This window comes from Pavona decussata, unplaced genomic scaffold, assembly GCF_977016875.1.
Source record: "Pavona decussata unplaced genomic scaffold, jaPavDecu1.1 SCAFFOLD_248, whole genome shotgun sequence".
Taxonomy (NCBI): domain Eukaryota; kingdom Metazoa; phylum Cnidaria; class Anthozoa; order Scleractinia; family Agariciidae; genus Pavona; species Pavona decussata.
Window position 1 is genome coordinate 27,501 of NW_028145652.1, and position 25,132 is coordinate 52,632.

A 25,132-nucleotide genomic window follows, 5' to 3' on the forward strand; every position below is an offset into this window, starting at 1 on the left:
TCTAACGAGCGGTTCCTTAGAAAACAGTTCATTTCCATTAAAATAACCAGTCACAATTTTTTGCTCAAATGCGCATACGTGGCTTTTAATTAGGGTTTCTCAGAAAGATTAAAAGCGTACAAAAAGGCTTAGCTCATTGGAACTCACTTTCTTTGTTCGGCGATAAATGAAGAAGGATTCAAAAACGAGAAACTAAGTTATTTTAATAGCAAAACTTACCTTTGAGATCCATTTGGTGTAAAATCGAGGGATCGATAGTATTTGCTTACCACAACCCTAGCGCGCGCTTAATAGCATCACTAACAGAATCTGTAAAGCGCGCGCAAACTGTGTTCGGCCACCTTAACTCGCATAAAGCGTTTCACTTCATTAAGTTTAACCTATAGTATTATCAAAATCAACCTTCACCAAACCCACGTTTCGATTAGTTCATAGCCGAAAACGTTGAAAAATGATTAGTTTAGTAATCTAAGAAGTTGAAAGAAAGCCTGAAAAATTTTGGCTCCCAACAGTCAACTTGCTTAATCCACTGCAAAGGTCTTTTTTTCCGACAAGGCAGACTAGCGTTTTATTTTTCAATACTAATAATAGCAGTTGGAAAGCTTATTACATTTTTCATTAAACATTGAAAGCTACTCTCTGAATTATTTTTTTTTATCCTGCATTTGCTGTTTTAGACTCAAGAGAGAAAGAAGAAATCAAACAATTGCAATTTTCAAATTCCCAGCATTATCATCACTGAACCGCTAGCAGCACCGACAGATATCTGCAAATGGTAAGTGTACTTTTGTCCACCAAAGCTACCCTTAAGAAATGACAAATTATTTATATTCCGTTACAAAACAGCCCAACCGTAAGCTTATTTAAATACTTTTTGAAACAGTTTAGTCAATCAAGCTTGTTTATTTTTCTTTTCAGAAATAAATGGAAGTCTATGAATCAAAAGTCAAAGTCTATGGAAGTCATGATATCCATATTTATTTTTAAGTAATGGATCTATTTTTTGAAAATTGTGTGTATGTGTATAATAATAATAATAATAATAATAATAATAATAATAATAATAATAATAAGTTATGGTAATAGGACTGAGTGGAGTACAATTCAGGGAGTAATCGGGCGAGTAATTTCAAATCGGCCAAGCGCGTAGCGCGAGGCCGATTTGAAATTACGAGCCTGATTACCCCTGAATTGTACGACACGAAGTCCTATTTCCAATTAATTGTGCCAATAACAAAATGCGAAAATCTCAGTCTTGGAATATTTATTAACGTAAGAAATAGATCCCAAAGCAAAAAAATGACTGTATGGCTATTTTCTTTACTTCCAAGGCTTTCTAAATCAATTGTATTAAACACGCTGTCAAAGTCTAAAGAAAAAATGTCTGAATAAAAGTCACTGGACCAGTTAGTTTCCTCCATTTTTCTTTTCCAGTTGAAGCTGGACAGTTTACCTGGTCACAATTTTTTCATTGATTTTGATTGGTTATCATGTGTCATGTAGTGAAATTTCATTGGCTAGTGACATTTGCTACTTGATTTTCATTGGTTCTTTAACTGTCCGATTTGACCTGTCCGATTACAAGCTTCCAGTAATCGGACAGGTCAAATCGGACAGTTTTGGAGTTACATAGCAAAATTAAGCTATAAATATGGGCTGTTAAGAACCAATCATATTCAAGCATTTTGTTATTGGCACAATTATAATAATAATAATAATAATAATAATAATAATAATAATAATAATAATAATAATAATAATAATAACAATAACAATAATACAACTAAGCTTACCCTGGTAAAAGCACGTTTTCGCTTTATGAAAACCAGTATGGCTATTGAACTTGTATGGTGGATACTACTGGGCCTCAAATCGTCCCATTTCTTGGAAATAAATATCCTCGCCTTGTAAGAATTTATGGTTACGCAAATAAAGCTTTTTGTTGTCGAAAATGGTAAATGGTCCTGATTGTCTTATACGGAAAACATGGCCCACCGATCAATGAACAGAATATAAAGGAATATTGTATGCAAGACCCTTTTTCGCATTTAAATTCCAGACCCCGGTAGTCCAAAGAACGGATAACTCTATCCGGTGGATAAACCGCCATCCATCGGATAAAATGGAGTCTAACCAACACATTTTGTCCCCTGGATAAAGGTATCTGCTTTTTGAACAACTGAAGCCAGACCTTTCCTTTCAAGTGCTAGTAATGCGAGCGAGAGCTGACGCAAGCTCATGCAAAACAGCCATAAACATTCCCTGTTATAGTTTTATAAACAGAACCATTGCTGTTGGTGTCTTCAAAGGTAACCGAGGTTATAAGTTCGCACAAACTAGTCCATTGCTCTTAAGTTCACGCATGCCCAAATAGCGAACTTGGCTTATTTTCGAATTTCCATTCTAAGACGTGAAAATGAAAACTTTCATGAGGATTTTCTCGCGTTTCCTTCGGTGAAATGTTCCTAAAAACAGGCTATAAATAACTTGTTCCAATTAAGGCTCAACTTTCACAAAAATGTATTAAAAAAAGTTTTTCTGCAATGGCAAAATCCACAAATTGGCAAAAGGTAAAGAATCTGCCTTGGTAACCCCATCTTTTTTGGTCTTCAAAGTTTTTCCTGGTGCAGTTCTATCCGCTTCGAACGTTTCAGAAGATTCCAACGAAGAAAAATTGAAAAAAATTGAAATCAAAGGCTTATACACCCTGACGAACGGCTGTGTTTGAGTAGTCTTAACTCGAGGACTCATGCAAATACATCATTTTAGTTTTGTTCTTGATTATTACCTTTCGGGTGATTTCAATGAATTGTTAGAGAGAAAACAAGAGAACTGACTTTCGATGTGTCACAGAATGCACGTCACAAGTAAAAACCCTATGGAGGCACCTTAAAGTAAACCCATTTTCCACTGTCCGCAAACCTTAAAATGGGAGATCTATCAGATCAGATCTCGGGAATCGAACCCACCGACTGAATGTCCTGTCGCTAGTACTTACAACACAAATGATGGAGATCCATCATTTGTGTCCTAAGCGCTAGCGGTACGACATACATCTGTTCCCATTACTTTCCATTGTTACGGTTAGGACTATCGTTTGGGTGTTTCGTGAGCCTATAAAGACTTCTCTGAGAAAGCTGGAAATTACTGGGACTCGGGACATGATGGGAACCTGTGACCTTCACACTGATTTAGGTTTCCTTCTATTTTCATTTCTTTGGGATAAGAGCTGCTAGTAATCCAAAAATTCGGTCCCCCCTTTTCTCCTCCAAGTGGTAGTCGAATTTTGATCAAGCAGACAGGCATAATGATCTAAATTGAGAAAATGCTACTTACAACCGTTTCTGTTTTAAATAAATGATACTCATGAAAATAGATTCTGCTTAACACAAGTTATTCCCAAGTGAATGCATTTCAATTTTGAAGACAATCTGCGACTGGAATGAAGCTTAAATTAAACACTAGCAAAAAAGTACCAAGTCAAATTTTTATTCAAGTGTCAAGCCATGTTAAAAACAAAATGAAATAAAAACAAGAGAAAAGTCAGGCCAGTTAAAGGAGTTTAGTATTCCTCCCCTTCTTCTTCGCCTTCAGCATCCACTGAATCCACTCCCACTTCTTCGTAGTCCTTCTCGAGAGCAGCCAGATCTTCGCGAGCCTCGGAGAATTCTCCTTCCTCCATTCCCTCACCCACGTACCAGTGGACAAACGCGCGCTTGGCATACATCAGATCGAACTTATGATCCAGACGGGCCCAGGCCTCAGCAATAGCTGTGGTGTTGCTCAACATGCACACTGCACGTTGCACTTTAGCAAGATCACCGCCTGGAACAACTGTTGGGGGCTGGTAGTTGATGCCAACCTGGAAACATTTAGGAAGATTCCTTTCTTAAAATCTGGCCAAGGTAAAACTCCGTACACTGGTTGAGACCCTGCCTTGCAAAGGTGAACACGATTCTCCCAAAAAAACCCTGTGCCACCCCACACTCCAACGGGACTGTAATCTGGGTAAAAATGGTGGTTATTCGACAGATGTTACCATTTGCGCCAGACGCAACTGACAAGTTGGTGCATTATCAAATAATTAGATTGTCTTGTAGACATTTTAGGATTCATATGTGAATGGTAACTGCTAAGTGTTTTTGAAAGTTCAGCCCAGGATATACACACAATTATACGCTTTGCTCTACAGTTTAGGTACTAGGATAAATATACTACATCATTGTCATCTTTGTTTTTCCCATGCTTCTGACACTCCACTGTATAGCTGTACATCTGATAGGTAACCTCATTATCTGCTGCTGAGGTGCTAAGGGCTGATAATGTGACCTCTAGCTAGACTGCATTATAAAACCAAACACGACAGCACTAAACCCAAACCAACCTTAAATCCAGTTGGACACCAGTCCACAAACTGGATGGTCCTCTTGGTCTTGATAGTTGCAATGGCAGCATTGACATCTTTGGGTACAACATCACCACGATACAGCAGACAGCATGCCATATACTTGCCATGGCGAGGATCACACTTCACCATCTGATTGGCAGGCTCAAAACAGGCATTGGTGATCTCAGCCACGCTGAGCTGCTCATGGTAGGCCTTCTCAGCAGAGATGACAGGGGCATATGTGGCCAGCGGGAAGTGAATTCGTGGATAAGGCACCAAGTTGGTCTAGAAAGATAACATACAAAAATGGCTTAATTCGTATCTACATATACATGCAAATGACTGTTGGAAAACTTCTGGTAACTTCCTTATCTATCCAACCTTATTATAACTTGAGAATATATTAAGTGAAGTGCATAATGATTATTAGGGATGCTGGTCTTGATGCTGATTTCATTAATTATTTAAATCAGTGATTGGATGTAGTGGAGTACAATTATAATGGAAGGACTAAGTCAAGTCAAGTCACGTTCATTTAGGTATAGGTGGCCCTTGGCTGTTATCAATAGAGGCCCTGCATAAGTGCTATTCAGGGAGTAATAAACTAGTTACTTTGCTATTTTTTATTTGTCTGACAAAACACACCTGAAATTCAGTCAAATCGACGTTCAAGGCACCATCAAATCGGAGTGATGCAGTGATGGAAGACACAATCTGACCAATTAGTCGGTTCAGATTGGTGTAAGTGGGCCTCTCAATATCCAAGTTTCTGCGACAGATGTCATAGATTGCTTCGTTGTCCACCATGAATGCACAGTCAGAGTGCTCAAGGGTGGTGTGAGTAGTCAGGATGGAATTGTAGGGCTCCACAACAGCAGTTGCAATCTGAGGGGCAGGATAGATGGCAAACTCAAGCTTAGACTTCTTGCCATAGTCAACAGACAGGCGTTCCATAAGCAACGAAGTAAACCCAGAACCAGTGCCTCCTCCAAAAGAATGGAAAATGAGGAAACCCTGCAGTCCAGTACACTGATCAGCCTACAGAAGAAATGTAACAAGGTCACACTACAAATATGGAGTACTGACATCAATATCAAGGGGCAAATGTTAGGGAGCTCAGGAGTAACTCTAGGTAGGCTTAATGTGCACATCTAGAAAAGTGCTTCTTGACGAAAAAAAAAAAAAAAAAAAAAAATAGGGCAAGATCTCTAGATACTGGGCATAGTCATGTTCAAAGCAGGTCAATTTCCTTAGAGTGCTTAATGAAACTCAATAATAAAAGTAGAATTCTACCAGGGTGGTTATAAACAAACAGGTTTTCCAGATAAGAAAATGACTGCATGGGATGGGACAAACAAAAAGTGGCTGTAATGATAACACGGTGGTATTCATGGCATAGTCATAAAAGATCTACTGTATAACAAAGCCTCACCAGCTTGCGAATCCTGTCCAGGACAAGGTCAATGATTTCCTTGCCAATGGTGTAATGACCACGAGCATAGTTGTTAGCAGCATCTTCTTTACCAGTGATCAACTGCTCAGGATGAAAGAGCTGGCGGTATGTACCAGTGCGGACCTCATCTGAAACAGACAGTGGTTATCAATAAATGAAATTACTGATCACTGGTATAAAGTAAATTAATGACAAGATGGATGCTGTTACTTATGAAAAAAATTAAATAGTAATATAACAATAACATTAACACAGGATAACCTTGTCAGTGTAAATAGCACAGCTGTCAAAGGGAATCCTCACTTTTTCCTCTGTGACACATATTATTTGTGAATGTTAAATGAAGGAGAAAACTGCCGACTATTCTCAACATGTAGACAAAAGTGAAGATGGCAACTTGTTGCACAATCAACAATAGCCTGCTTTGGTATCTACAGTACAGGGCACTTGCCTGCCTGTCTGAGAGGATTACATTTTTTTTGAATGCATAGATTTTTGGACGCATAGGACAACGAAAATTTCACCACAAAATAAAAATTGTATTTTTCAATGCAAGTTTCCTTAGCATCTACATGTATGTATGTGCGCACTCTGTATTTCAACACAAAACTGCACATAGAATTGAAAATAACTGGTTGTACAGGGCATCAAGTGACCAATGACAGTCAGAAAATAGGAATTCTCATCCCCCCCCCCCCACCAAAAAAGGAATTACTTTTAGTTCTATCATCTTAATTAAAACCCCCAACAGAATTCCACGACCAAAGGCTTCTTTTTACATACATGATGGCATATGAGAATGATGTATTATTTAATCAGTGACACAGGCATACTTGGAACAAAGGAAATGTGAGTTCTCCTAACAGGAGTTGAACATGTGACCTTCCAGTTACAGTTCAGATGCTCTACCACCAAGCTAAAGGGGACTCGTGGGAGCCAGTTTCAGGCTGTGAACAAGGTAGTTTAAACTGAATTGGAAAGTTTGTGCCTATCTTGGTTATAAAACCATGATGAATGTGAAAACTTATATACACGCCAAGTTCTTCTGAAAAGGTGTTCACAAGTCAGTAAATTCAATATTTGGCCGAGGTTTTTTATCACAGATTACATATTTCACCCTATCATACCATTTATGCTTTAAGTCAGTTTTAGTTCTTAAAATATCATTACTTTTGTCAGTATTTACTGACCATTGTGAAAGAAACTTCAGTGGTGCTTTGGAAACTTTGTGGCATTAGTACAGAAGCTTTTTATGAGCTCAGACAACTGCATGGATTGCTTTATAACCCATCTTGGTTTTGTGGCCACAACTACGTTTCCAGATGATGTTAATTTACTGCATTTCCTGGATATCAAAACTCCTTTCTCTCCCCCTCACCTCCTTTTTTCTCAACTTTTCTATTTTATTCCAACTGACCAGACCTAAATTTTGAAACCACAGGCCTCTAGCTTATATACACTCAACTGAAAAAATGTTGTCAGGTAAAAGGTATAAGCCATGAATGATAAAGATCCAACAGCTTTATGGGAAGCACTTGACCCATGAACTTGATTTGCATTCTTCTTGTTAGAAAATAAAAACATGCTGTTTTTAGGGCTTAAAATTTGCATATTTCTCATGGATAAAGAAACAAGAAAAACACCAAATATGCACAATGCCAATTAGATCACCTCATAATTTCGTTAGGTCGCATCATTTTACACAGGTTGATTTCAATGGAGACATACCCGACAAAAATGACTTCCAAATCCATGACAAGGTCCACTAAAAATGTCTGCCCTAATAGACCCTATCACAGTTTTGGAAGCCATCTTGATGGGTAGGCAAACACGTCTTGAAATAACAGCGTTTGCATGGAAATCCGATGTCAAATAATTTTCATGAAACATCGCTTGTGAAAAATTTGTGAATTAGAAACTTTTATCACTAAGGAAAGGATTTTAAGAAAAAATTGGAGGGATTTAGCTGTGCCAGAATGCGTCTATTCGTGTTTTAAACTTTCCATACATTTCCCTGTATTTTTTCCCGCGAACAATTGTAAAAGCAGGTCACGGCTGGTTTGCCATACAGACAAGTGTACGGAAATGTCAACACACAACTAAATGCTTTCTAGGACAGCTACATTCCTCAGTTATTTTCTGTAAAATCCTTTGCATAGTGCCTGAAGTTTCCAATTCAAGAATTTTTCAGAAGCGATGTTTTATGAAAATTATTTGACATCGGAATTCCATGCAAACACTGTTATTTCAAGACGTGTTTGCCTACCCATCAAGATGGCTTCCAAAAATCGTGATAAGGTCTATGCAAAAGCTGTAACTGACGGACAAAAAGGTTGAAAACTTTAAAGGCTGGTTTCGTTTGGAACTTACCAACAACTGTTGGTTCCAAGTCCACAAAAACGGCACGAGGGACGTGTTTTCCTGCTCCGGTTTCGCTGAAAAAGGTGTTGAAGGAATCGTCCCCGCCTCCAATGGTCTTATCGCTTGGCATTTGGCCATCGGGCTGAATTCCATGCTCCAAGCAGTAAAGCTCCCAACAGGCATTACCAATCTGCACTCCGGCTTGGCCGACATGAACTGAGATACACTCACGCTGTGGAAAAAAAAAAAAAAACAAAGCGTGAAAACTCTTTAATTAAACTTGTCTTCACTTACAGTTCATCGAGTGAAACCGCAGCGCTGCCCGACAAAGTTCTGTCGCTTTTCAATTCGAGAAAAAGATAATCTACAAAATTTTCAATCCATGCCGTGAATTAAAAAGCAAAGAAAAATAGAATCTTCGAGTAAATTTGCCCAAAACATCAGCTTGACGCTGTTTCAAAACGAGGAAATTTCAACCGTTACCGATGCGTTCCTAGCCGGCATTGCAGAAAGCGAATTTTATAAAATAAAGCTGAATTATCACAGAAGTACCACCTCAATAGCTCGCCAACTTACCATTTTCGGATACTTTGCTGAACGGTTGACTTTTAACGCTGAAGAGGCAAAGAATTAAGCACAGGTTTCTCGCAGAAGAAGTAACGACTCCTCAACTAGAAGACCAACTGAAAATAATTTCATGACGCGATGGCCACGCAATTTTAGTCGTTTCACACGTCAGAATGATGTTGTTGCTAGGCGACCTAATTTGAATGATTGCGTCAAAACGAAAACGGCGGGAAATCTTCGTGCGAGGCTTTTTTTTAGGGAGGGGAGAGCAATTTAAGAGTCTACGGGTTTTCAATTAATTTTTTGAATATTTTGGACACTTTGGGTTACTGCGCATAAATCTGTGAACTTACCACGTGTTCCTCTTGAAGCCGCTACAAAATTGCGATTGAAACGACTAGACATTTCGGACGAAATTGCCGTCATGTATTAGCACCTGAAAAATGCCACGCAATTAACCTTACTCGAACGATACTTAACTTTCTTATTTATATTATGACCGGAAACAATAATTCTTCTTCTCCTAATTTTTTTTATTATTTTCCAGCTTCTATAAATAAAACGAACTGCCTTTTTGTTCAGCAGGAAGAACATATGCGTACGAGACAAATATACACCCCCCCCTCCCCCCATTCGTCAAAGAAATTATACTTTTTCGGGCGAAACTGGTGTATTTGGTCACTAAATTCTCCTCAAAATGATATGATTTGCTGCTGTTCATTGCAGTCGCCTGTACTACACTGTCTGGGCAAATTCATGGAAATAGATGAAAACACAAGCCTATTAACCCCAATGATTACAACATCCCTTGCTAACCGAAACATAGCTTGAGACAAAGCACAGGAAAAGTTCTAAGCCGACTTCCACACTTGAATATAGGAGTCTCGTAGCTCCAACACCACTGTCTATGTGCACCAGCTGCAAACTACCTAGCCTGCGTGGAAGGCGCATAAAAAATACATAGGGCGCGAAAAAAAGGGGAGCGCGAGGGAAGGAGACACGCGACGGCTACTTTTCTCGTACGCCGATGGGAGCGTTTTTATTCGAAAACAGCAACATACATTTTGACACGTGATGGCACACCTTCACATTTTTGCCGCGTACGATCGAGAGATCTGGAAATAACCAGAAAATCTGGCCAAAAAGATCTGGCAAAATGGCCTTCAGGGAGAGAAACTAACTGTTAATTTTGTACTTCATTGTAGTCGAAAAAGGCAGAAAAACAGCGGCCGTATTTGATGTTAAATCAGAAGTCCACTCAATAGAGGACTTAAGTTTTATTGTTGACGTTTTTGGGAAATCCCTTGTCGTTGACTACCGGTATCAAGCTACAAATGATCCCCATAGTTTCGCCATACTTTTAAAAATATGACGAACATAGTGATTTACGAAACAAGCAAGCGAGCGCGAAGGTCAACGGCAGGGCGAGAAAAAGTGCTGATCAGCGTTGAGCGGCAGCACTCAAGTTTGAGCGTGGTAGGATGAGGGCACTGAATTTCCACCTAAGAAAGCTTTTACAGTCGACAGTTTTGTTTCTTAACACATTGGTACATTCGAGGCAAAGCAAATCCTTATTTCTATACCCGTCCCTGGAAGGGGGGGGGGGGGGGGATACTACTCGGAATAGGCCTTATCACGGTTTTCGACGCCATTTTGACGGGTAGGCAAACAGGCTTGAAATAACAGTGTTTGTATGGAAATCCGATGTCAAATAATTTTCATAAAACATCGCTTCTGAAAAATTTATGAATTGGAAACTTTTGGCACTAGGAAAAGGATTTTAAGAACAAAATTGGAGGGATGTAGCTGTGACAGAAAGCGTCCAGTCGTGTTTTGAACTTTCCATACATTTGTCTGTATAGCGAACCAGCCGTGAACTGCTACTAAAAATAGTTCGCGGAAAAAAATACAGGGAAATGTATGGAAAGTTGTAGCCTGTTTGCCTACCCGTCAAAATGGCGTCGAAAACCGTGATAAGGCCTTTTTTTTCTGGGTTTGGGCGGCTCGGTTCTCCACTGACCCTGACCCTATTTCTGACCAAAAAAGCCGGGTAATTTTTTTCGGTACCGTTTTTCAGACCTAGCCTCTAAAAATCATACCCATTTATAGACCTGGGCCCGGTTGTTCGAAAGCCGATTAACGCTAATCCCAACGATTAAAAGTTAATCGAGGCTTTCATCTCGCTCGTTTAAAAAGGTTTAAAAGGCTAATTTCAAGCTAACGGTTAAGAAAAGTCTAAGGAAAAACTGAGGGACAAAAATCTTTTGGGAGAATCTTTATTGATTTTAATAAAACTCGCATCAAAGTTCACGTCAATCCGGGATTAGCTTAATTGGGCTTTGAACAACTGGGCCCTGGTTTCTACAATCCATACCTGTTTTCAGACCAAAATAGTTAAAATCGACGATGCCCGCCCTGTTTCAGATTAAAACGACTCAAAAATCATACCCTTAGCCAAGCACACCCTATATAGCTATATAACGAATCCCCCCCCCCCCCCACACACACACAAAATAAATAAATAGGGGAGAGTTTAAGAAAGAGTATTTCTCTCTGCCTTTTGGTGATCCGTTTCCTTGAAGCACGAGTTGCAAAGTAATACGTACATGAATTGGACTCGCGTATTTTTCGCATCCAAGTTATTCGCCGAGGGTATTGAACGCGATTGCGTGATTTGGCTTCTGTCACGTAGGATTGCTTCCTGTTTCAACGCTGATATTCCTTTTCAGCGTGATTCAGCAATTCATTTGACGACTGTTTGTATGTGATTTCATCAGCCAATGCTACACTCTTGCTACTCTTGAATGGGGCCAATTAACTCTTTCCATTCTCTCACCACGCATTCATATTAATACCACAGAGCATTACAATGTTTACACAAAAGCGGCGAATGTATGCATAATGATGGTGGAGAAAACGACCGAATCAAATCTTTTATCTGTTACGATTATATTTGGATCAGTAGTAGCATTTATATTTCTGCTTTACTGGTGTGGAACTTACCACTTTGCAGTGCTTAAAAAACTTGGTGTTCCAGGACCGAAACCATGGCCATTCTTGGGCAACATCCTCGAGTTCAAGAAATGTGGCGGTCTGCATGCCATGTTGCTCGAAAACATGAAACTCTACGGCAAGATATTTACGGTCTGCATCGGTCGATTGCCCACACTGGTGGTCGCTGATCCCGACGTTATAAAGCAGATATTGGTTAAAGAGTTCTCAAGCTTTAGGAACCGACCGGCATCGCAAAATCCTCCCGCTCCACTACAGTGCGGTTTGATGGCGGCGAAGGATAAACAATGGAAGCGAATCCGTAATATTTTGACGCCTTCTTATACAACCGGCAAAGTAAAACAGATGATTCCGCTTATGGAGGATGCAGTGAATGTCTTGATAAAGAAATTAGAAGAGGTTGCTGATACAGGTAGGCGAGTCGTAACATCTCGTTGATATTTTAGGGTCACATATTGTTGACGTGTGTGCGGAGAATCTTGTGGCGTGACAGTTAAGGAGTAATGCGTGGCAAACGCAGTTTTTAGCTGCCTTTGAAACGTAGTTCGAGCAATCATTCATTACACCTCGAATCATTTTAAAGGATTGGGCAAACAGAGAAATATTACGGTGGAGATATTCGGGGTCTTTTGATCTGAAGCCCCCCTCCCTCCCCCCGCCCCAAACACTAAAAAAATCGGAATATTTTCCACAACTACTGCATGAACTGGGAAACAGGAAAACACCACACTACGATTTTAGGAAACAACGCTTCCACGACATTTAACGGAATATAAACTTAGCTATCGAGCGGAAGAGAAGAAGAGCAAACAGACAAAGTGGTATTTCAATACTTGCCCCGGGGCCCGTTTCTCGAAAGTCGCGGTAACTTACCGGGCCCGATAAGTGTGTTTGGTGATAAATGTTTCTTAACAGAAAGCAATTTTTGTTAGCTTTGAATACTAAATTTTAAAATCTTATAATTCTATGAAAACATTGGCCAAGTACCATGTCTATAATCACTTTATAATCGGAGAAAACACATTTAAAAATATACTTATCGGGCCCGGTAAGTTAACGGGACTTTCATGAAAACGGGCTGCTGTCCCCCTCGGTGTTCGAGGGGACATAGGCACGTAACAAGTGCAAAGTTTAAGTGACTTTATATCACTTCCCGAGTACTGCAGTGAACCATTTGCCGATCGAAGATGACGTCATCGTCTTCAAAGAGGGATGGGTAAGACAGCTGTCACCACCCTACCCTACAGGGTACCTTTCATTTGAATGGTCACACTTCAGGATCTAATCCACACACTTCAGGAAAAGTCAAAACTACCTTGTACAGCAATACAAACAGCATCAGAGGAGAGTACTTCGCAGTGGCTGGCTTTCATGTGAATGACGCAATGTCACCGATATTTAATGTGCCTTTGAATAGCGAAAAAACACGCTTATATCGATGTTAAAATAATGATTCAGTGTTGTTAACAATTACCCTGCGACTATACATAAGCTAGTATTTATTTATTTTTTGCTGCGGATGGCTTGGATGGAAATTGATTACAACTTGAAAAAATTGGCCAAGTCACTTCCTGTGTATTTTGGAGAAATTGCAAAACAAAAACTGATTCATAGTTTGTTCTTCATTGGAGAAATCAGTTAGTATTTTCCTCTCGGTGCTCTACGAACAATTTCATGTCAGAGAAAAGGTTCTTTGTTAAATATTTCAGTAGTTTTGATCAAAATGCAGCAAAATCTCCGTGACAGTGCCCCTTTATTTCTTACCCGGCATGGCAAGTTATCTGCAAACGTGAAAGAAGCGGCCACCAGTCTCCTCCTGACATTTCCACCTTCCAATTCGCCACTTTCAATTTTTATTTCTTTTCTTTCTTTTAGAAAGAAGTGTGGATATGTTGGATTTATTTAGTCAGTTAACTCTGGACGTGATCTTGTCAACTGCATTTGGAATCAAAACAGACATTCAAACAGATCCCCATAATCCAGTCACAAAGAGGGCCGCACGAGTGTTCGGCAGATTGTGGTTTATGCCGTACCTTCAGATATTCCCCTTAACCTCTTTGATTCGCTCAACAATTGCCTTTTTCCGTCAAGAACTGTCGTTTTTCATAGATGCCGCGATAGAGATTGTTGATGAGCGTACGAAATCTCCCACAAAAGGAAGAAATGATCTACTTCAGCTCATCTTAGCGGCTCACGATGAGCCTGCGGTCCAAGGAGTCAGCAAATTCTCCGATGATGAGATCAAAGCTCAGCTGATCACGTGGCTCTTGGCTGCCTATCAGACCTCTAGCAACACGTTAGCGTTCACAGCGTACCACCTCGCTATGGACGCTGATGTACAAGAAAGGCTTCGATGTGAAATAGAAATAGCTATCCAAACTTACAATGAGCTGCCATTGTACGACCTGGTACACGAAATTGAGTATCTTGAATGCGTTATGAACGAATCGATGCGACTTTGCCCTCCAGTGCACGTTTTGAAACGTAATTGCGAAGAGACGTGCGTGATAAACACCGAGTTTACCATACCTGCCGGTATGGATATTACCATACCGGTATATGCGCTCCACCATGATCCCGAGGCGTGGCCCGACCCGAATGTTTACGACCCGGAAAGGTTCCGGGGTCCCGCCAAAGATTCCCGGCACCCGTTCCAGTTTCTTCCATTTGGTGCCGGGCCCCGGAACTGTATAGGCATGAAATATGTAATGATGGAAATCAAGGTGGCCTTGGTCAGGATTTTAAGGAAGTTCAAATTTGTTCGATCGCCCGAGACGCAAGTGCCTTTAATATTACGTTCAAGCGTTACTCTTGCGCCAAGAGATGGAATTCATTTGCGAGTCAAACGAGTGAAAAGCTTGTTATAAATAGAAATGTCCTCAGACATTGCTTTGGACTGCAAGCGTCGTTATTTGTCTTCAACGGTAGTAGTGCGTGACGAGAGAACAGAGAATCGCGACATCTTTGACTGGTAAGCTACTTCGCCGCTCAAAGCACCATGACCGCGCCTTTCTTGATGTTGGTATTACGCGCCTCGCTACAAAGCTGGGCTTGAAGCTCATAAAATGAACAGATTCCACGCCGGCAAAAACGTCGGGTAAAGGAGGGAACGTTGAGCTGGTAACGCTTACTTGCAGAAGGCTGTGTGACACACAGTATGATCCATTATCTATAGAACCGTTATAACTGCTTTTTCACGCAACGTTTCTTGTACTTCAGTAGTAGAGAAGCGTAAGTGTCATTGAATAAAGCGTTGCAATGGCGATGGCGTTAACTTAACTCTACTGTGCTTGTCAGTGTTGGCTTAAAGGAAAACTCGGCTTCGAAGTGTATAATTTATTACGTTAAATAACATAATCCACGTCGGAGAGCAGAAAATAAAGTTTATGGGACAGTGGCGGATCCACACCTTCACATAAGTTGGGGGCACCGCTGTCGAACCCTCGTCTTACTTCTGTTCGTGAAACGAGATATCTCGGCCCCTCGGCCCTATAAGTTTCGGAATTTAAAGATTATAAAATCGACGCTTTAAAAAGAGTTTCAACCGACGTTTCGGCAATGCTGCCTTCTTCAGGGTGCAAAACTATACCCTGTAACTAGGTATAGTTTTGTACCCTGAAGAAGGCAGCATCGCCGAAGCGTCGGTTGAAACTCTTTTAACAGCGTCGATTTTATAATCTTTAAATTCTCATTAATTAACTACGCTACACAGCATTTCAATCCTAAAAGTTTCGGGTTTGATCCAAGAGGGGGTAGTAGGGGAGGAGAGGTTCCGGGACCTCCGGGCCACTCCCCTTGATCCTTCACTGTGAGAAAACCTAAATTGACGCAGTATTTTGTACGTTTTGTCTGTCACAGCAGTCCGTAGTCGTGAAATGGCAAGACAAAAAAATAACGACGAGCAAAAAATGCATGCGAGTAATGTGAGTAATTCTGAGGGTCAGAAAGCCAACAAAAAATATAAATAGAGGTTGTTTTATTGATACGCCAAGAATAATGTACAAATCAAATAAATACAATGTAATGAGCTATTTGTCCAATATCATCTCGTCATAAAGAAAATGAAAACAAGTTAAAGAGCATATTTCTGGTCTTCATAATACTGGGGAAATTGAAATGTTGAACTGAAGAAGATAAGAATTATCTTTTCGTTTACTTGAAAATTTGAGCTGTTTGACCAACGGTCCAGATTGTAAACCACTAGTCTGTATCCATGTCAGGTGTGAAAGTACAAATCATATACTTTTAGTTTGTTTGGTATGATGGTTCGGAAAAGGGTAGGTTTTAAAAGAAACAACGATAAACAAGACGGCGAATGGTCCTCATGCAAGTGGGGACATGCTCTCTTCCCACTCCGCTTTTTCCTGGACCTAACTGCAACAAACATTTGAGAAACGATTTTTGCGCGAACGTCCTTGATGCGTTCATGTAAAATGTTTTCAACAGCCGATGCAAACACAACAAAAAACCTCTTCTGCTTCGTTTTTTCCTTTCTTTTTTCTGGTCACTGGTTGTCTTGGTGAAACCATACGTTTTCTGCATCGTCACCATGGCAAATAGCGGATCACGTGACCTTAAAATCTCCAAATGACGTTGAAACTTTCATAATTAGTTCAAAATGGCAGCAGGTCTATTTTGATTGGTTACTGGTTGTCTTGGCGAAACCAATCGTTTGCAACATCATCCCAGGGGACTAGTCAATATTGAAAATGAAGGCAGCTAGAAGACCATGGGGAAACTACGATAACTCCGCAAAATAATACGTTTGATGAGAAAAATAGAAAAAAAAAGCGACCTGCACGTACGTTTTAAATTTTGGGACATTTCTTTCCCGTCCTCTGTAAAAAAAACAACGTGAAATGACCAAATTTAATGTTTTGTGGAGAACGCGAGCACACGACGGTGAATTTTTCATCCTTTTTCTTAAGGTTTTTAAGGTTTAAGGTTTTTATTATTGTGCACTATTTCAATGGCTTACAACAAAAGGAAATTACAATATATAAGAAAAGTAATATAAAGATAGCATTAATTACATAAATGTGAAAAGTAAAATGTGCGCAGTGACCAATATAATAATCTTAGTGAACACCACTCCTACCAATTTGGTTCCTGGGTATTTCGCCGCTTTTTTACAAGTTAAACAAGTTGAAATAATCGCGAACTAGTTAAAAATAAAATGAAGTTATATTTGAAGTGACGAAGTTTTAAGTTCCTTAATGGCAAATAGCGCATCACATGACCTTAAAATCTCCAAATATCGTGAACAATTTCATAAATTAATTCAAAATGGTGGCAAGTTTGACTACAAGCCTCTATTTTAGTTGTTGTCCGAGAACACCCTTCGGGCCAAGGGTTACTTAGTTGCTTTAGAAGTAAAGTACAGTTTTATCAACAAGAAATAAATTGAAATAAATAAATAAATAAATTATTTGGGCTTGCGTGTAATGTTCTTGAAGTTCAGGAAACTGCCTTTGATTCTCTTGATTGATCGTGACTTCAAACATCTGTTTAGCTCTATAAAACAAAAATACAAAATTTTATTTTACAGAATATCGAGGTGTGAATAAAATGAACTAAACTGAACTGAACTGAAAGGAGTCTATATCATTAGGTGAACCAGAGTCCATCATGAGGTGATTCAATGAAGAAAATGTGGTGACTATAACAGAACAAGTATTACAGAACATAACCCGCCGAGATTTCCATCAGCGGAACATGCTAGCAAAAGACCGACATTTCTGTTTTCAAATTTGGCCAATTTGACGAACCACTGGATCGATGTCTGGAGAAGGCATTGTTTGTAACACTTTGCATGTATATTGGCATATTTCAAAAAAAAAGCATAGCCCATAAGAAGAGCAACAAATTTTAATTAAAATAAATTAGTAAATAGAGCGTTTTTAAATTGAGTGTCGTCGCATTTTCTCTGTTTTTGTTTTACCACGCTGTGATTGATTACAAACCTCACGCCACTTTCTCAACCAATGAGAAAGAAACCCCAACATATCGCGACCTGCCCGTACGCGTTTCCCGCGCTTGGCATCCGTCACATGTATTTTCCACGAGTTCTGGTCGGCTCATTGTGCTGTTTTACGTTTGTTGTGACTGGGCAGAGTGACTACTCAATTAATCGCTGCTGGTTTTACAATACTCAACTGAAACCCCCTCTACAAGATGTTGAGATATACTCTATATTGGACTTTCTTTCAAATGTTTGTATCGCGGGAAAGCTTACCATTCTTGGAAATTGCCGGATTGTGGTTCAGTAATGACGATTTCTGGGACAAGTAAATCACAGTTTCTTGACGCCTTCTTTTTGTGGCGAAACTAATAAAATAAATTTTAACACAACAGCTAGTTAGTTAAAGCCATTTATAACTAAATTAAAAGCATAACATAAAGTTTAGAGGTTCTTTCATAGGCAAACGAAAACGAATACAGCAATCTACCAGGTTTTGCCTGACTAGTTTTAAAATATGAATACTAATAAATATTTCGCATTATAACTTAACTAAAGAAAGAAAGGAAGAAAGTATTTGTATTGTATGCTTATTTATATTGCATTTTCAAAGAAACAGAGAAGGAATTTGAAAAAAATTACCAATTTTTTCAAGTTGTAATCCATTTCCATCCTAGCCATCCACAGTCAAGGATGAATGATATTAGTTTATGTACACTAGCAGGCTTATTGCCGACAAAACTGAACCACTATTTTGATGTTTACATCGATAATTGTGTATTTTTTGTCGATTCAAAGTAACACTAAAAATAGGCGACACTGCCCCTTTAAATCTTTCTACAATTGCCGGTTTCTAGCTGTCTCTCACCCATTTCAGTTTCATGCCTCTGAAAGAGATTGCTGGAAAGCAAAAGGTGGCTGGATGCTTTCGTTTATTCTTCAGTTCAGGTATAATGTTTCTATGGCTTCTCATCTGCATTTCCCATTTGTAGTCTATCTCACTTCGTAGATGTGCCTGTAAAGTATACAAAAAAACAATGTGTTCATTGATATATATTTTAATACTACTAGAAGATCTTTGGTGATAATCTAATGCCCCATTCACACCAAGGCTTAAACACGTTTAAAAGCTGTTTAGTTAAACGTAGTTTAAAATTTTTTCTTTCATAAAAACTGCTTTCGGATTTTTGTCGACTACAGATTTAGCACAAATGGAAGCATAAGTTAAAGTTTACTTGAATCCTATGTCAAAGCCAATGGTTCAGCTTTTTGTTACCAATTTTCATTCTGTTAAACCTGGTTTAATTAAACATGTTTTGTTGGTGTAAATGAGGCTTAAGTCGTTGTTTAAAAAAAAAATTATGCATGGCAAGAGTACGCCATCAATGGATGGGCCACATGTATTTTGCGGGTTTGAGTGGTCTAATTTTCCGATTATTTATAAAGGGGATTAATTGAAATGGAATCAAAGGAAACTAAAAAATTATGGACTCGTTTTGTTGAAGATATTTCTTCTAACATTGCAACTTGAAAAGTTAAGTTATTCCTTAACCCTATCTAGACCGGGATTTTTTTCGTCTTCTAGTCTTCTCGGTTGGGGACGGATTCCACCCCTCGTCTATAACTCCGAGATTATCAACGCTATGACAATAAGGCTTGGAGGATAAATAGTATGTCAAAATATGTTTCATTTGAGGTCCGCAGGTTTAGATGTCATATGACGTGGTAATTTCATAATGATTGTCAAATAGCGGTCATCTTGGATCCGCCTTCTTGGATTTCTGGATTTCCCCAAAACTTCAGGGAAGCGTCAAAATTCAACGAAAAGAAATCAAAACCAACAAAGGAACAATATGAACTAACATCATAACCTTTAGGTAAAAAAAAAATTTTCTTCTTTTAAGAAAGGAATTTTCCATTTCCTAAAAAAAGTCAAAAAATTGGTTGCTATGGTAACATCAAGGTCAATGAACACCAACCGACCACATCAGTGAAAAATAAACTGTGGTACGGTTTCTCAAACGAACACACATTAAAAACATTTGACTTACTCTTTTTCTTGAGTTGCTTTTCTGAAGCTCGTCGCTTCCAAACACGCCACGTAAACTCTAAGAAACAGAGGACGTTGGTTTAGCTTTAAAATTTAATAAATAAATAAATAAATAAATAAATTAATTAATTAATTAATTAGCCACTTGTATTTAGAAAACAAACGAAATTAGTTTTGAACTTCTCAAACTCATTAATAATTCATCAAAAGAAAACAAAAAAAATCACTACTGTGACCGTAGTTTGGGCATGTGTTCCTCATTGCCATAAAATTTTGCCAACTTTAGCCTTGAGAAGCAATATCAAACACTCGAAAGGGTAAGTGTGTTTCATCAGATGTCCAAACACCTCGAAGTCGTTTAAAAAAAAACTCGGCTGCGCCTCGTTTATTCAACCTTCTTCTTAGTGTTTGGATATCTGATGAAACACACCTTCTCGTGTTTGATATATTACGTCAAATAGCTATTTAATGAACACTTATCACAGTCGATCTTAGAGCGCCCACTGAATACCTCCCTGCATGCAAGTTGTTTTATTGCCTTACCATCAGCTGCCACCTTTCCCGTGGATCAACAGGTCTTATTTGCCGTCCACTGTCGCGCCAAGTTGAAAACTGATGGCCGTTGATGCTCGAGGTGTAGAAGAAACTTGACCAGCTGCCATACGTGTTGTCGGGAATTTCCTAAAACAATATAATAAACACAACAGTGCGTTTCTAAAACACCCAGAATACTCCTGTTAGTTGACCACACAGTACAAACTTTAGTATTAGGTAAAACGGCTTGTTTTCGTATAACTAAAAACTGCCGATTCCCATTTTCATTTCTAGTTTCGATGTAATTAACTTGCCTTTGGAAGAGAAGAGTTTCGGCGGTGTAAAACTACACAGCGATTTAAAAAATTCCGCGTTGCAAGGTTTCTGTAAAGTTGCGAAAAGAAGCGCTCGGTTCCGCATTCTCTTCTCCAGAGACCTCAGGGTCTTTCATTTTCAAGCGCTAACCAGGAAAGTCGATTCACTGGGAATGGGGATGTCGGTTCTGCTGTCCGTAATACCTCATTTTACAGTTGTGTTCCTAGTGACCTGGCCTTTGGGTGGAAGCGAAGCTGGAGTTGGTAATTTATGTTAAGGTACCATAGAGTCACCCACAACACCCTAATCCTCTGAGCTCCATATAGTCACCCTTATCTTACCATGAATTATGTAATGTTTAAAACACGAGCAGCAGTGTTTTATTGGGATTTGGACCCGATAAAACACGTGCTCGGAGAGGTTTTGGAACGGCTTCAAAAACATTTCTGGAAAAGCGTGTGTCAAGAGAGTTCATAACAATGATGCTTTTTATTAATGAGTTTTTGAAATGCCTGGAGTTGACTTTGTTTTTAATACAAACAACACCTGTTGTAGCTCTCTTTATGTGAAAATGAAACTAGTTGGCGCAGATAAGATAGGGTTGACACATTATGTTTCTCAGTAAAATTGAGTATTGTGCTTTTTGCCGGTTCACCCTAAAAAAATAGACTATTATGATCTAAATTGTGCTCGACTCGTAGTTATGCCACGAAAAATTCCCCCCGAAATTTTGATAACAATTTAGACTCGCATAATAAGAGACTTGCCAAATTTAGAGTAATGAGAGTAACCAGGCCTAAAGAGCTTGAACTGCTTGAGCCCGCTACAGTGCTAAATAGTAACGAAAATCGCGTAGAACCTTAAAATAGCTTGAAATGGTACAGTTTTTTGCTCAATAAATGGGACAACAGTAGCAATACAAATGAAAATTAGAACTGTTGTGTCAGAAAATGGCAGTATTATACCGGAAAAAAATAGTGTTATTATGCCGGCATTATGCTGGCATTATGCTCGATGTTCCACCGATAGAATTATGCTCAAATAATATACCGGCATATTGTGCCAACCACTATAGTATTACAGCCACATAATTTTCATATGAGACACAGCCGTGGGTTTGTATCAAAACGAAATCATCTCCAGCCTCGTTTCTACGCAAAGGCCAGGTCATTCAGCACACAGCTGTGAAACCGGGGCTATTACGTGCGATTGTGGGAACGTTGTAACGAATCTTTCAAGCGAAGTGTAGGGTAACACTTTTTCCTGTAACTGGTCGTTCACCGTGCCCTAAAACAAAGATAATTTTTATTTGACCTGGGCAATCCATATTTCCTTCACAAGGCTAACAAGCCCAGGGAACCTAGTAAGACAGTAGTTCTCACGGTGCTCAATAAAAAACAATTTACTCCATTTCTAGCCCTAAACATTGCCCTGGCTGGGTAACCCTTCCATTATATTTTTCTTATTTCCATACCAATTTCGGCCAGCTTCCTCTTGGAACAACGCAAGTAAGTTCTCCTCTTCGTGCCCAAGATTGATCGTATAAGTTCTCTGTGAGGCTCGGACAGCTTAAGGATATCTTCTCCCCCTAAAAAGGTAATAAGCTTGTGATGAGATCACTTGTAAGATGATTTCTTCCCTAAGTTAAAGGTTAACTTAGTGTTCAGAATATTTTCTTCTCATTTCCTTGTTTTTGTTTAAAGTACAGAAACAAGTCCAGTGAAGATGGAGTTATCGTTGAAGTCGGCGGTAACTTGGCAATATAAGGGGAGAGGCGGAAGATTCATGTTCCGTCTGACACCTCCCCTCGCCCCTGCCCCCCAAGTCTGCCAATAGGGATTAGTAAAGAAAACTAAGCTTTGCTTGAGAATAGACCCTTCTCTGAAATGGCGGCTACAGATTTGAATGAGTTAAAATTGAACTGAATGAAAAACTGATACCAACCCTGGAAAGAGCACCTTTACTTTAGTAACCTTACAAAGTTTCAGCATATCAGGTGTTTTTATTAGCGTAGGAGATGTAAGATAAAATTTGACAAATTTACAGAGGTTTGTATGACTGGGGTATACGTCATACCCCCAGTCATACAAACGTCTGTAAATTTTTAATTATTCAATTTACATTTTCTCAGCTGATATTACACCTGATACGCTGAAACTTTTCAGGGTTACTAAAGTAAAAGTGCTCTTTCTAGTGCTGGTATATGTTTTTAATTTTAACTTATTCGAATTTTGGAAAAGGGTATATTAGGTGTGCATGACCTGAGCTGAATTCAGGAATTCATTTAGTTCGCTTTGGTCGCCACCGAGTGTTCGCAGATTATTACTTAAATCTCACCAACTAATTCTTATTATAAAATTCGCTTCCACCCAAGGTTCTTTTAGAATGGAAGTTTCCAGTTTCGATATGATTCCAGTGATCGCTTCATTGCAAACTTCGTGAGAAAGCTTGTTTTTACGATATATAGTTGAAAATAAAAACTTAACTGGGAGCGGGAGGAGGCGGGGTTGGTGACCTGCAATATAGACTCGAATTGGAATTTTAAAAGCTTTATAACTCCATAATGATGTTAGTTTAGATCCAAACTGAATCTCTGCTGGATCGTTCACTTGATAACGTTTTCGGAGGTTGAGCACTCCAAAATATAATAAATACAAGTGATATAGTGGCGCGATTTCAAAGTTGACGTATTGAATAGACCCAATACGAACATACAAGAAAACACTTAAAATGTTGTCTCCTGTATTCCAAAATCTTTCTATGGCATCTGTAAAGGCAAATTTGTGTAAGCTAACGAAGTTTGATCTGTACAGATCTCAATCTGAAAATCGCAGAAAATAGACCTCATCACGGTTTTCGACGTCATTTTGACGAGTAGTCAAACACGTCTTAAAATAACAGTGTTTGTATGGAATTCCGATGTCAAATAATTTTCATAAGACATTGCTTCTGAAAAAGTAATGAATTGGAAACTTTTGTCTCTAGAAAAAGGATTTTAAGAAAAAAAAATGGGAAGGATGTGGCTGTGCCAGAAAGCGTTCAGTCGTGTTTTGAACTTTCCATACATTTCCCTGTATGTTTTTCCCGCAACCTATTTTTAGTAGCAGTTCACGGCTGGTTCGCTATACAGACAAATGTATGGAAATGTCAAAACGCAACTAGATGCTTTCTAGCACAGCTACATTCCTCAGTTATTTTCTGTAAAATCCTTTGCAGAGTGTCTAAAGTTTCCAATTCATGAATTTTTCAGAAGCGATGTTTTTTGAAAATTATTTGACATCAGATTTCCATACAAACACTGTTATTTCAAGACGTGTTTGCCTGCTCGAAAATGGCGTCGAAAACCGTGCATTGATAAGGCATTTTGTAGCGAACGGAATCTTGTTCCCGAATTTTTGAGCTGCGGTTGGCTTTTCGTAAATTCTATCTCGCCTTATTCCGCTTTTACAACTGACGACAGTATTACAAAAACTTGCAGCGACATTTAACGCTAAAAAGCGCTAGTTTTTCTTACAATTTATTCTGAATTTCTTAGGCTGGTAATGTCTTCCGAACATTGGCTACCCTAAGGTTTGTCCATTGACAAATAGGTTGACTAAGGTATTGTGCTTACCAGCGTTGGTTATCGGCTTAGGTCGTCCTGCTACCAATATAAACAAGAACTATTTTCGTAACTGCGTTGAAATTGAACCCTCTTCTCCAATAAAGTCCGACTTTGCATGGCACGTGGAATCGTTCAGGCCAGAGACGTTCGCAAATATATAGCCATAACTTGATATTGTATTAACCTACCGCCTGATGAATTCCTGGTTTGCCTTCGAGATTTTTGATTATGAATCGATTCATATTCAACGTGTCCTTTCCTTGAGCAATGCGGCTCTCAGCATTGAACGAATAACTTGCTAACTTGAATGGAAAGCAGGGAAAACGCTCCCTTCCTTTTAACTGAAGAAATAACAAGAACTTGCGTCACAAAAAGCACAGGGGAGATTAAAATTAGATCAGTAAGAAACGAGTGGCGTCATTAGGAGTATTTTTGTAGGTTTGATTTCTTTGGCTCACAAATGAGTTGAAGGATACCTCATGACTATTAAACGTAAGATAAGAATATGCTTTACCCAAATTTAAAAGTTATGTAGCTGGTGTAAAATATTCAATATATTATCGAAATTGAGCTAGAGTTGCCAGTTATACGCACCACTCACCGGTACATGTGGGTGCTATTATCTCTAACGAAACAAACAACAAACAACATTGAGAGAAAAACAAGTCGCCTAGCAACAACTACGTACAGAAACAAACAAACAAACAAACAAACAACCAACGTCGGTTTTAGTGATGAAAAAGGAGTTTTGTAACCGACGAACTGTGCCATCGTTACATTCTCCATTAAGTAACTCTAATTTACTGAACTGCTCTGAAATCAGTGTTAAAGGATTAGGAAGGCTACTACTTTCGGATGTCTTCATTTTTACTTAGCATCTGGAGCTTAAA

At 39.0% G+C, this 25,132-nt stretch overlaps 4 protein-coding genes across 5 annotated transcripts in view; 2 read left to right on the forward strand and 2 right to left on the reverse strand.

Moving 5' to 3' along the window:
* LOC146457066 (uncharacterized) overlaps nt 1-1,023 on the forward strand; it is a 9,643-nt gene extending 8,620 nt beyond the window's left edge. The window contains exons 7-8 of one of the 2 annotated variants that reach the window (XM_085092335.1): nt 678-775; nt 919-1,023. In XM_085092335.1, the coding sequence (XP_084948461.1) occupies nt 678-775; nt 919 (99 nt within the window). In that variant the 3' untranslated portion in view covers nt 920-1,023. The remainder of the gene's footprint in view (nt 1-677; nt 776-918) is intronic. The other variant, XM_085092336.1, reaches the window with a different exon arrangement.
* Nucleotides 1,024-3,473: 2,450 nt separating this feature from the next.
* Nucleotides 3,474-8,920, reverse strand: LOC146457068 (tubulin alpha-1A chain). The gene is made up of 6 exons (XM_085092334.1): nt 8,778-8,920; nt 8,211-8,433; nt 5,820-5,968; nt 5,033-5,425; nt 4,385-4,672; nt 3,474-3,862 (listed from the first exon to the last, which is right to left on the reverse strand). Exons 1-6 carry the CDS (start codon nt 8,778-8,780, stop codon nt 3,563-3,565), a joined length of 1,356 nt encoding a protein of 451 aa, XP_084948460.1. The 5' UTR covers nt 8,781-8,920; the 3' UTR covers nt 3,474-3,562.
* Nucleotides 8,921-11,519: 2,599 nt separating this feature from the next.
* LOC146457069 (cytochrome P450 3A24-like) lies at nt 11,520-15,109 on the forward strand. The gene is made up of 2 exons (XM_085092357.1): nt 11,520-12,192; nt 13,656-15,109. The coding sequence occupies exons 1-2, from the start codon at nt 11,670-11,672 to the stop codon at nt 14,645-14,647; spliced, it is 1,515 nt and encodes a 504-aa protein (XP_084948483.1). The 5' UTR covers nt 11,520-11,669; the 3' UTR covers nt 14,648-15,109.
* A 1,755-nt stretch (nt 15,110-16,864) lies between these two features.
* On the reverse strand, nt 16,865-25,107 carry LOC146457070 (uncharacterized). The gene is made up of 8 exons (XM_085092385.1): nt 25,006-25,107; nt 24,431-24,583; nt 22,113-22,226; nt 20,333-20,470; nt 19,791-19,847; nt 18,608-18,754; nt 18,016-18,107; nt 16,865-17,294 (listed from the first exon to the last, which is right to left on the reverse strand). Coding segments are annotated over exons 1-8 (804 nt in total). The 3' UTR covers nt 16,865-17,293.
* Nucleotides 25,108-25,132: the final 25 nt, after the last annotated feature.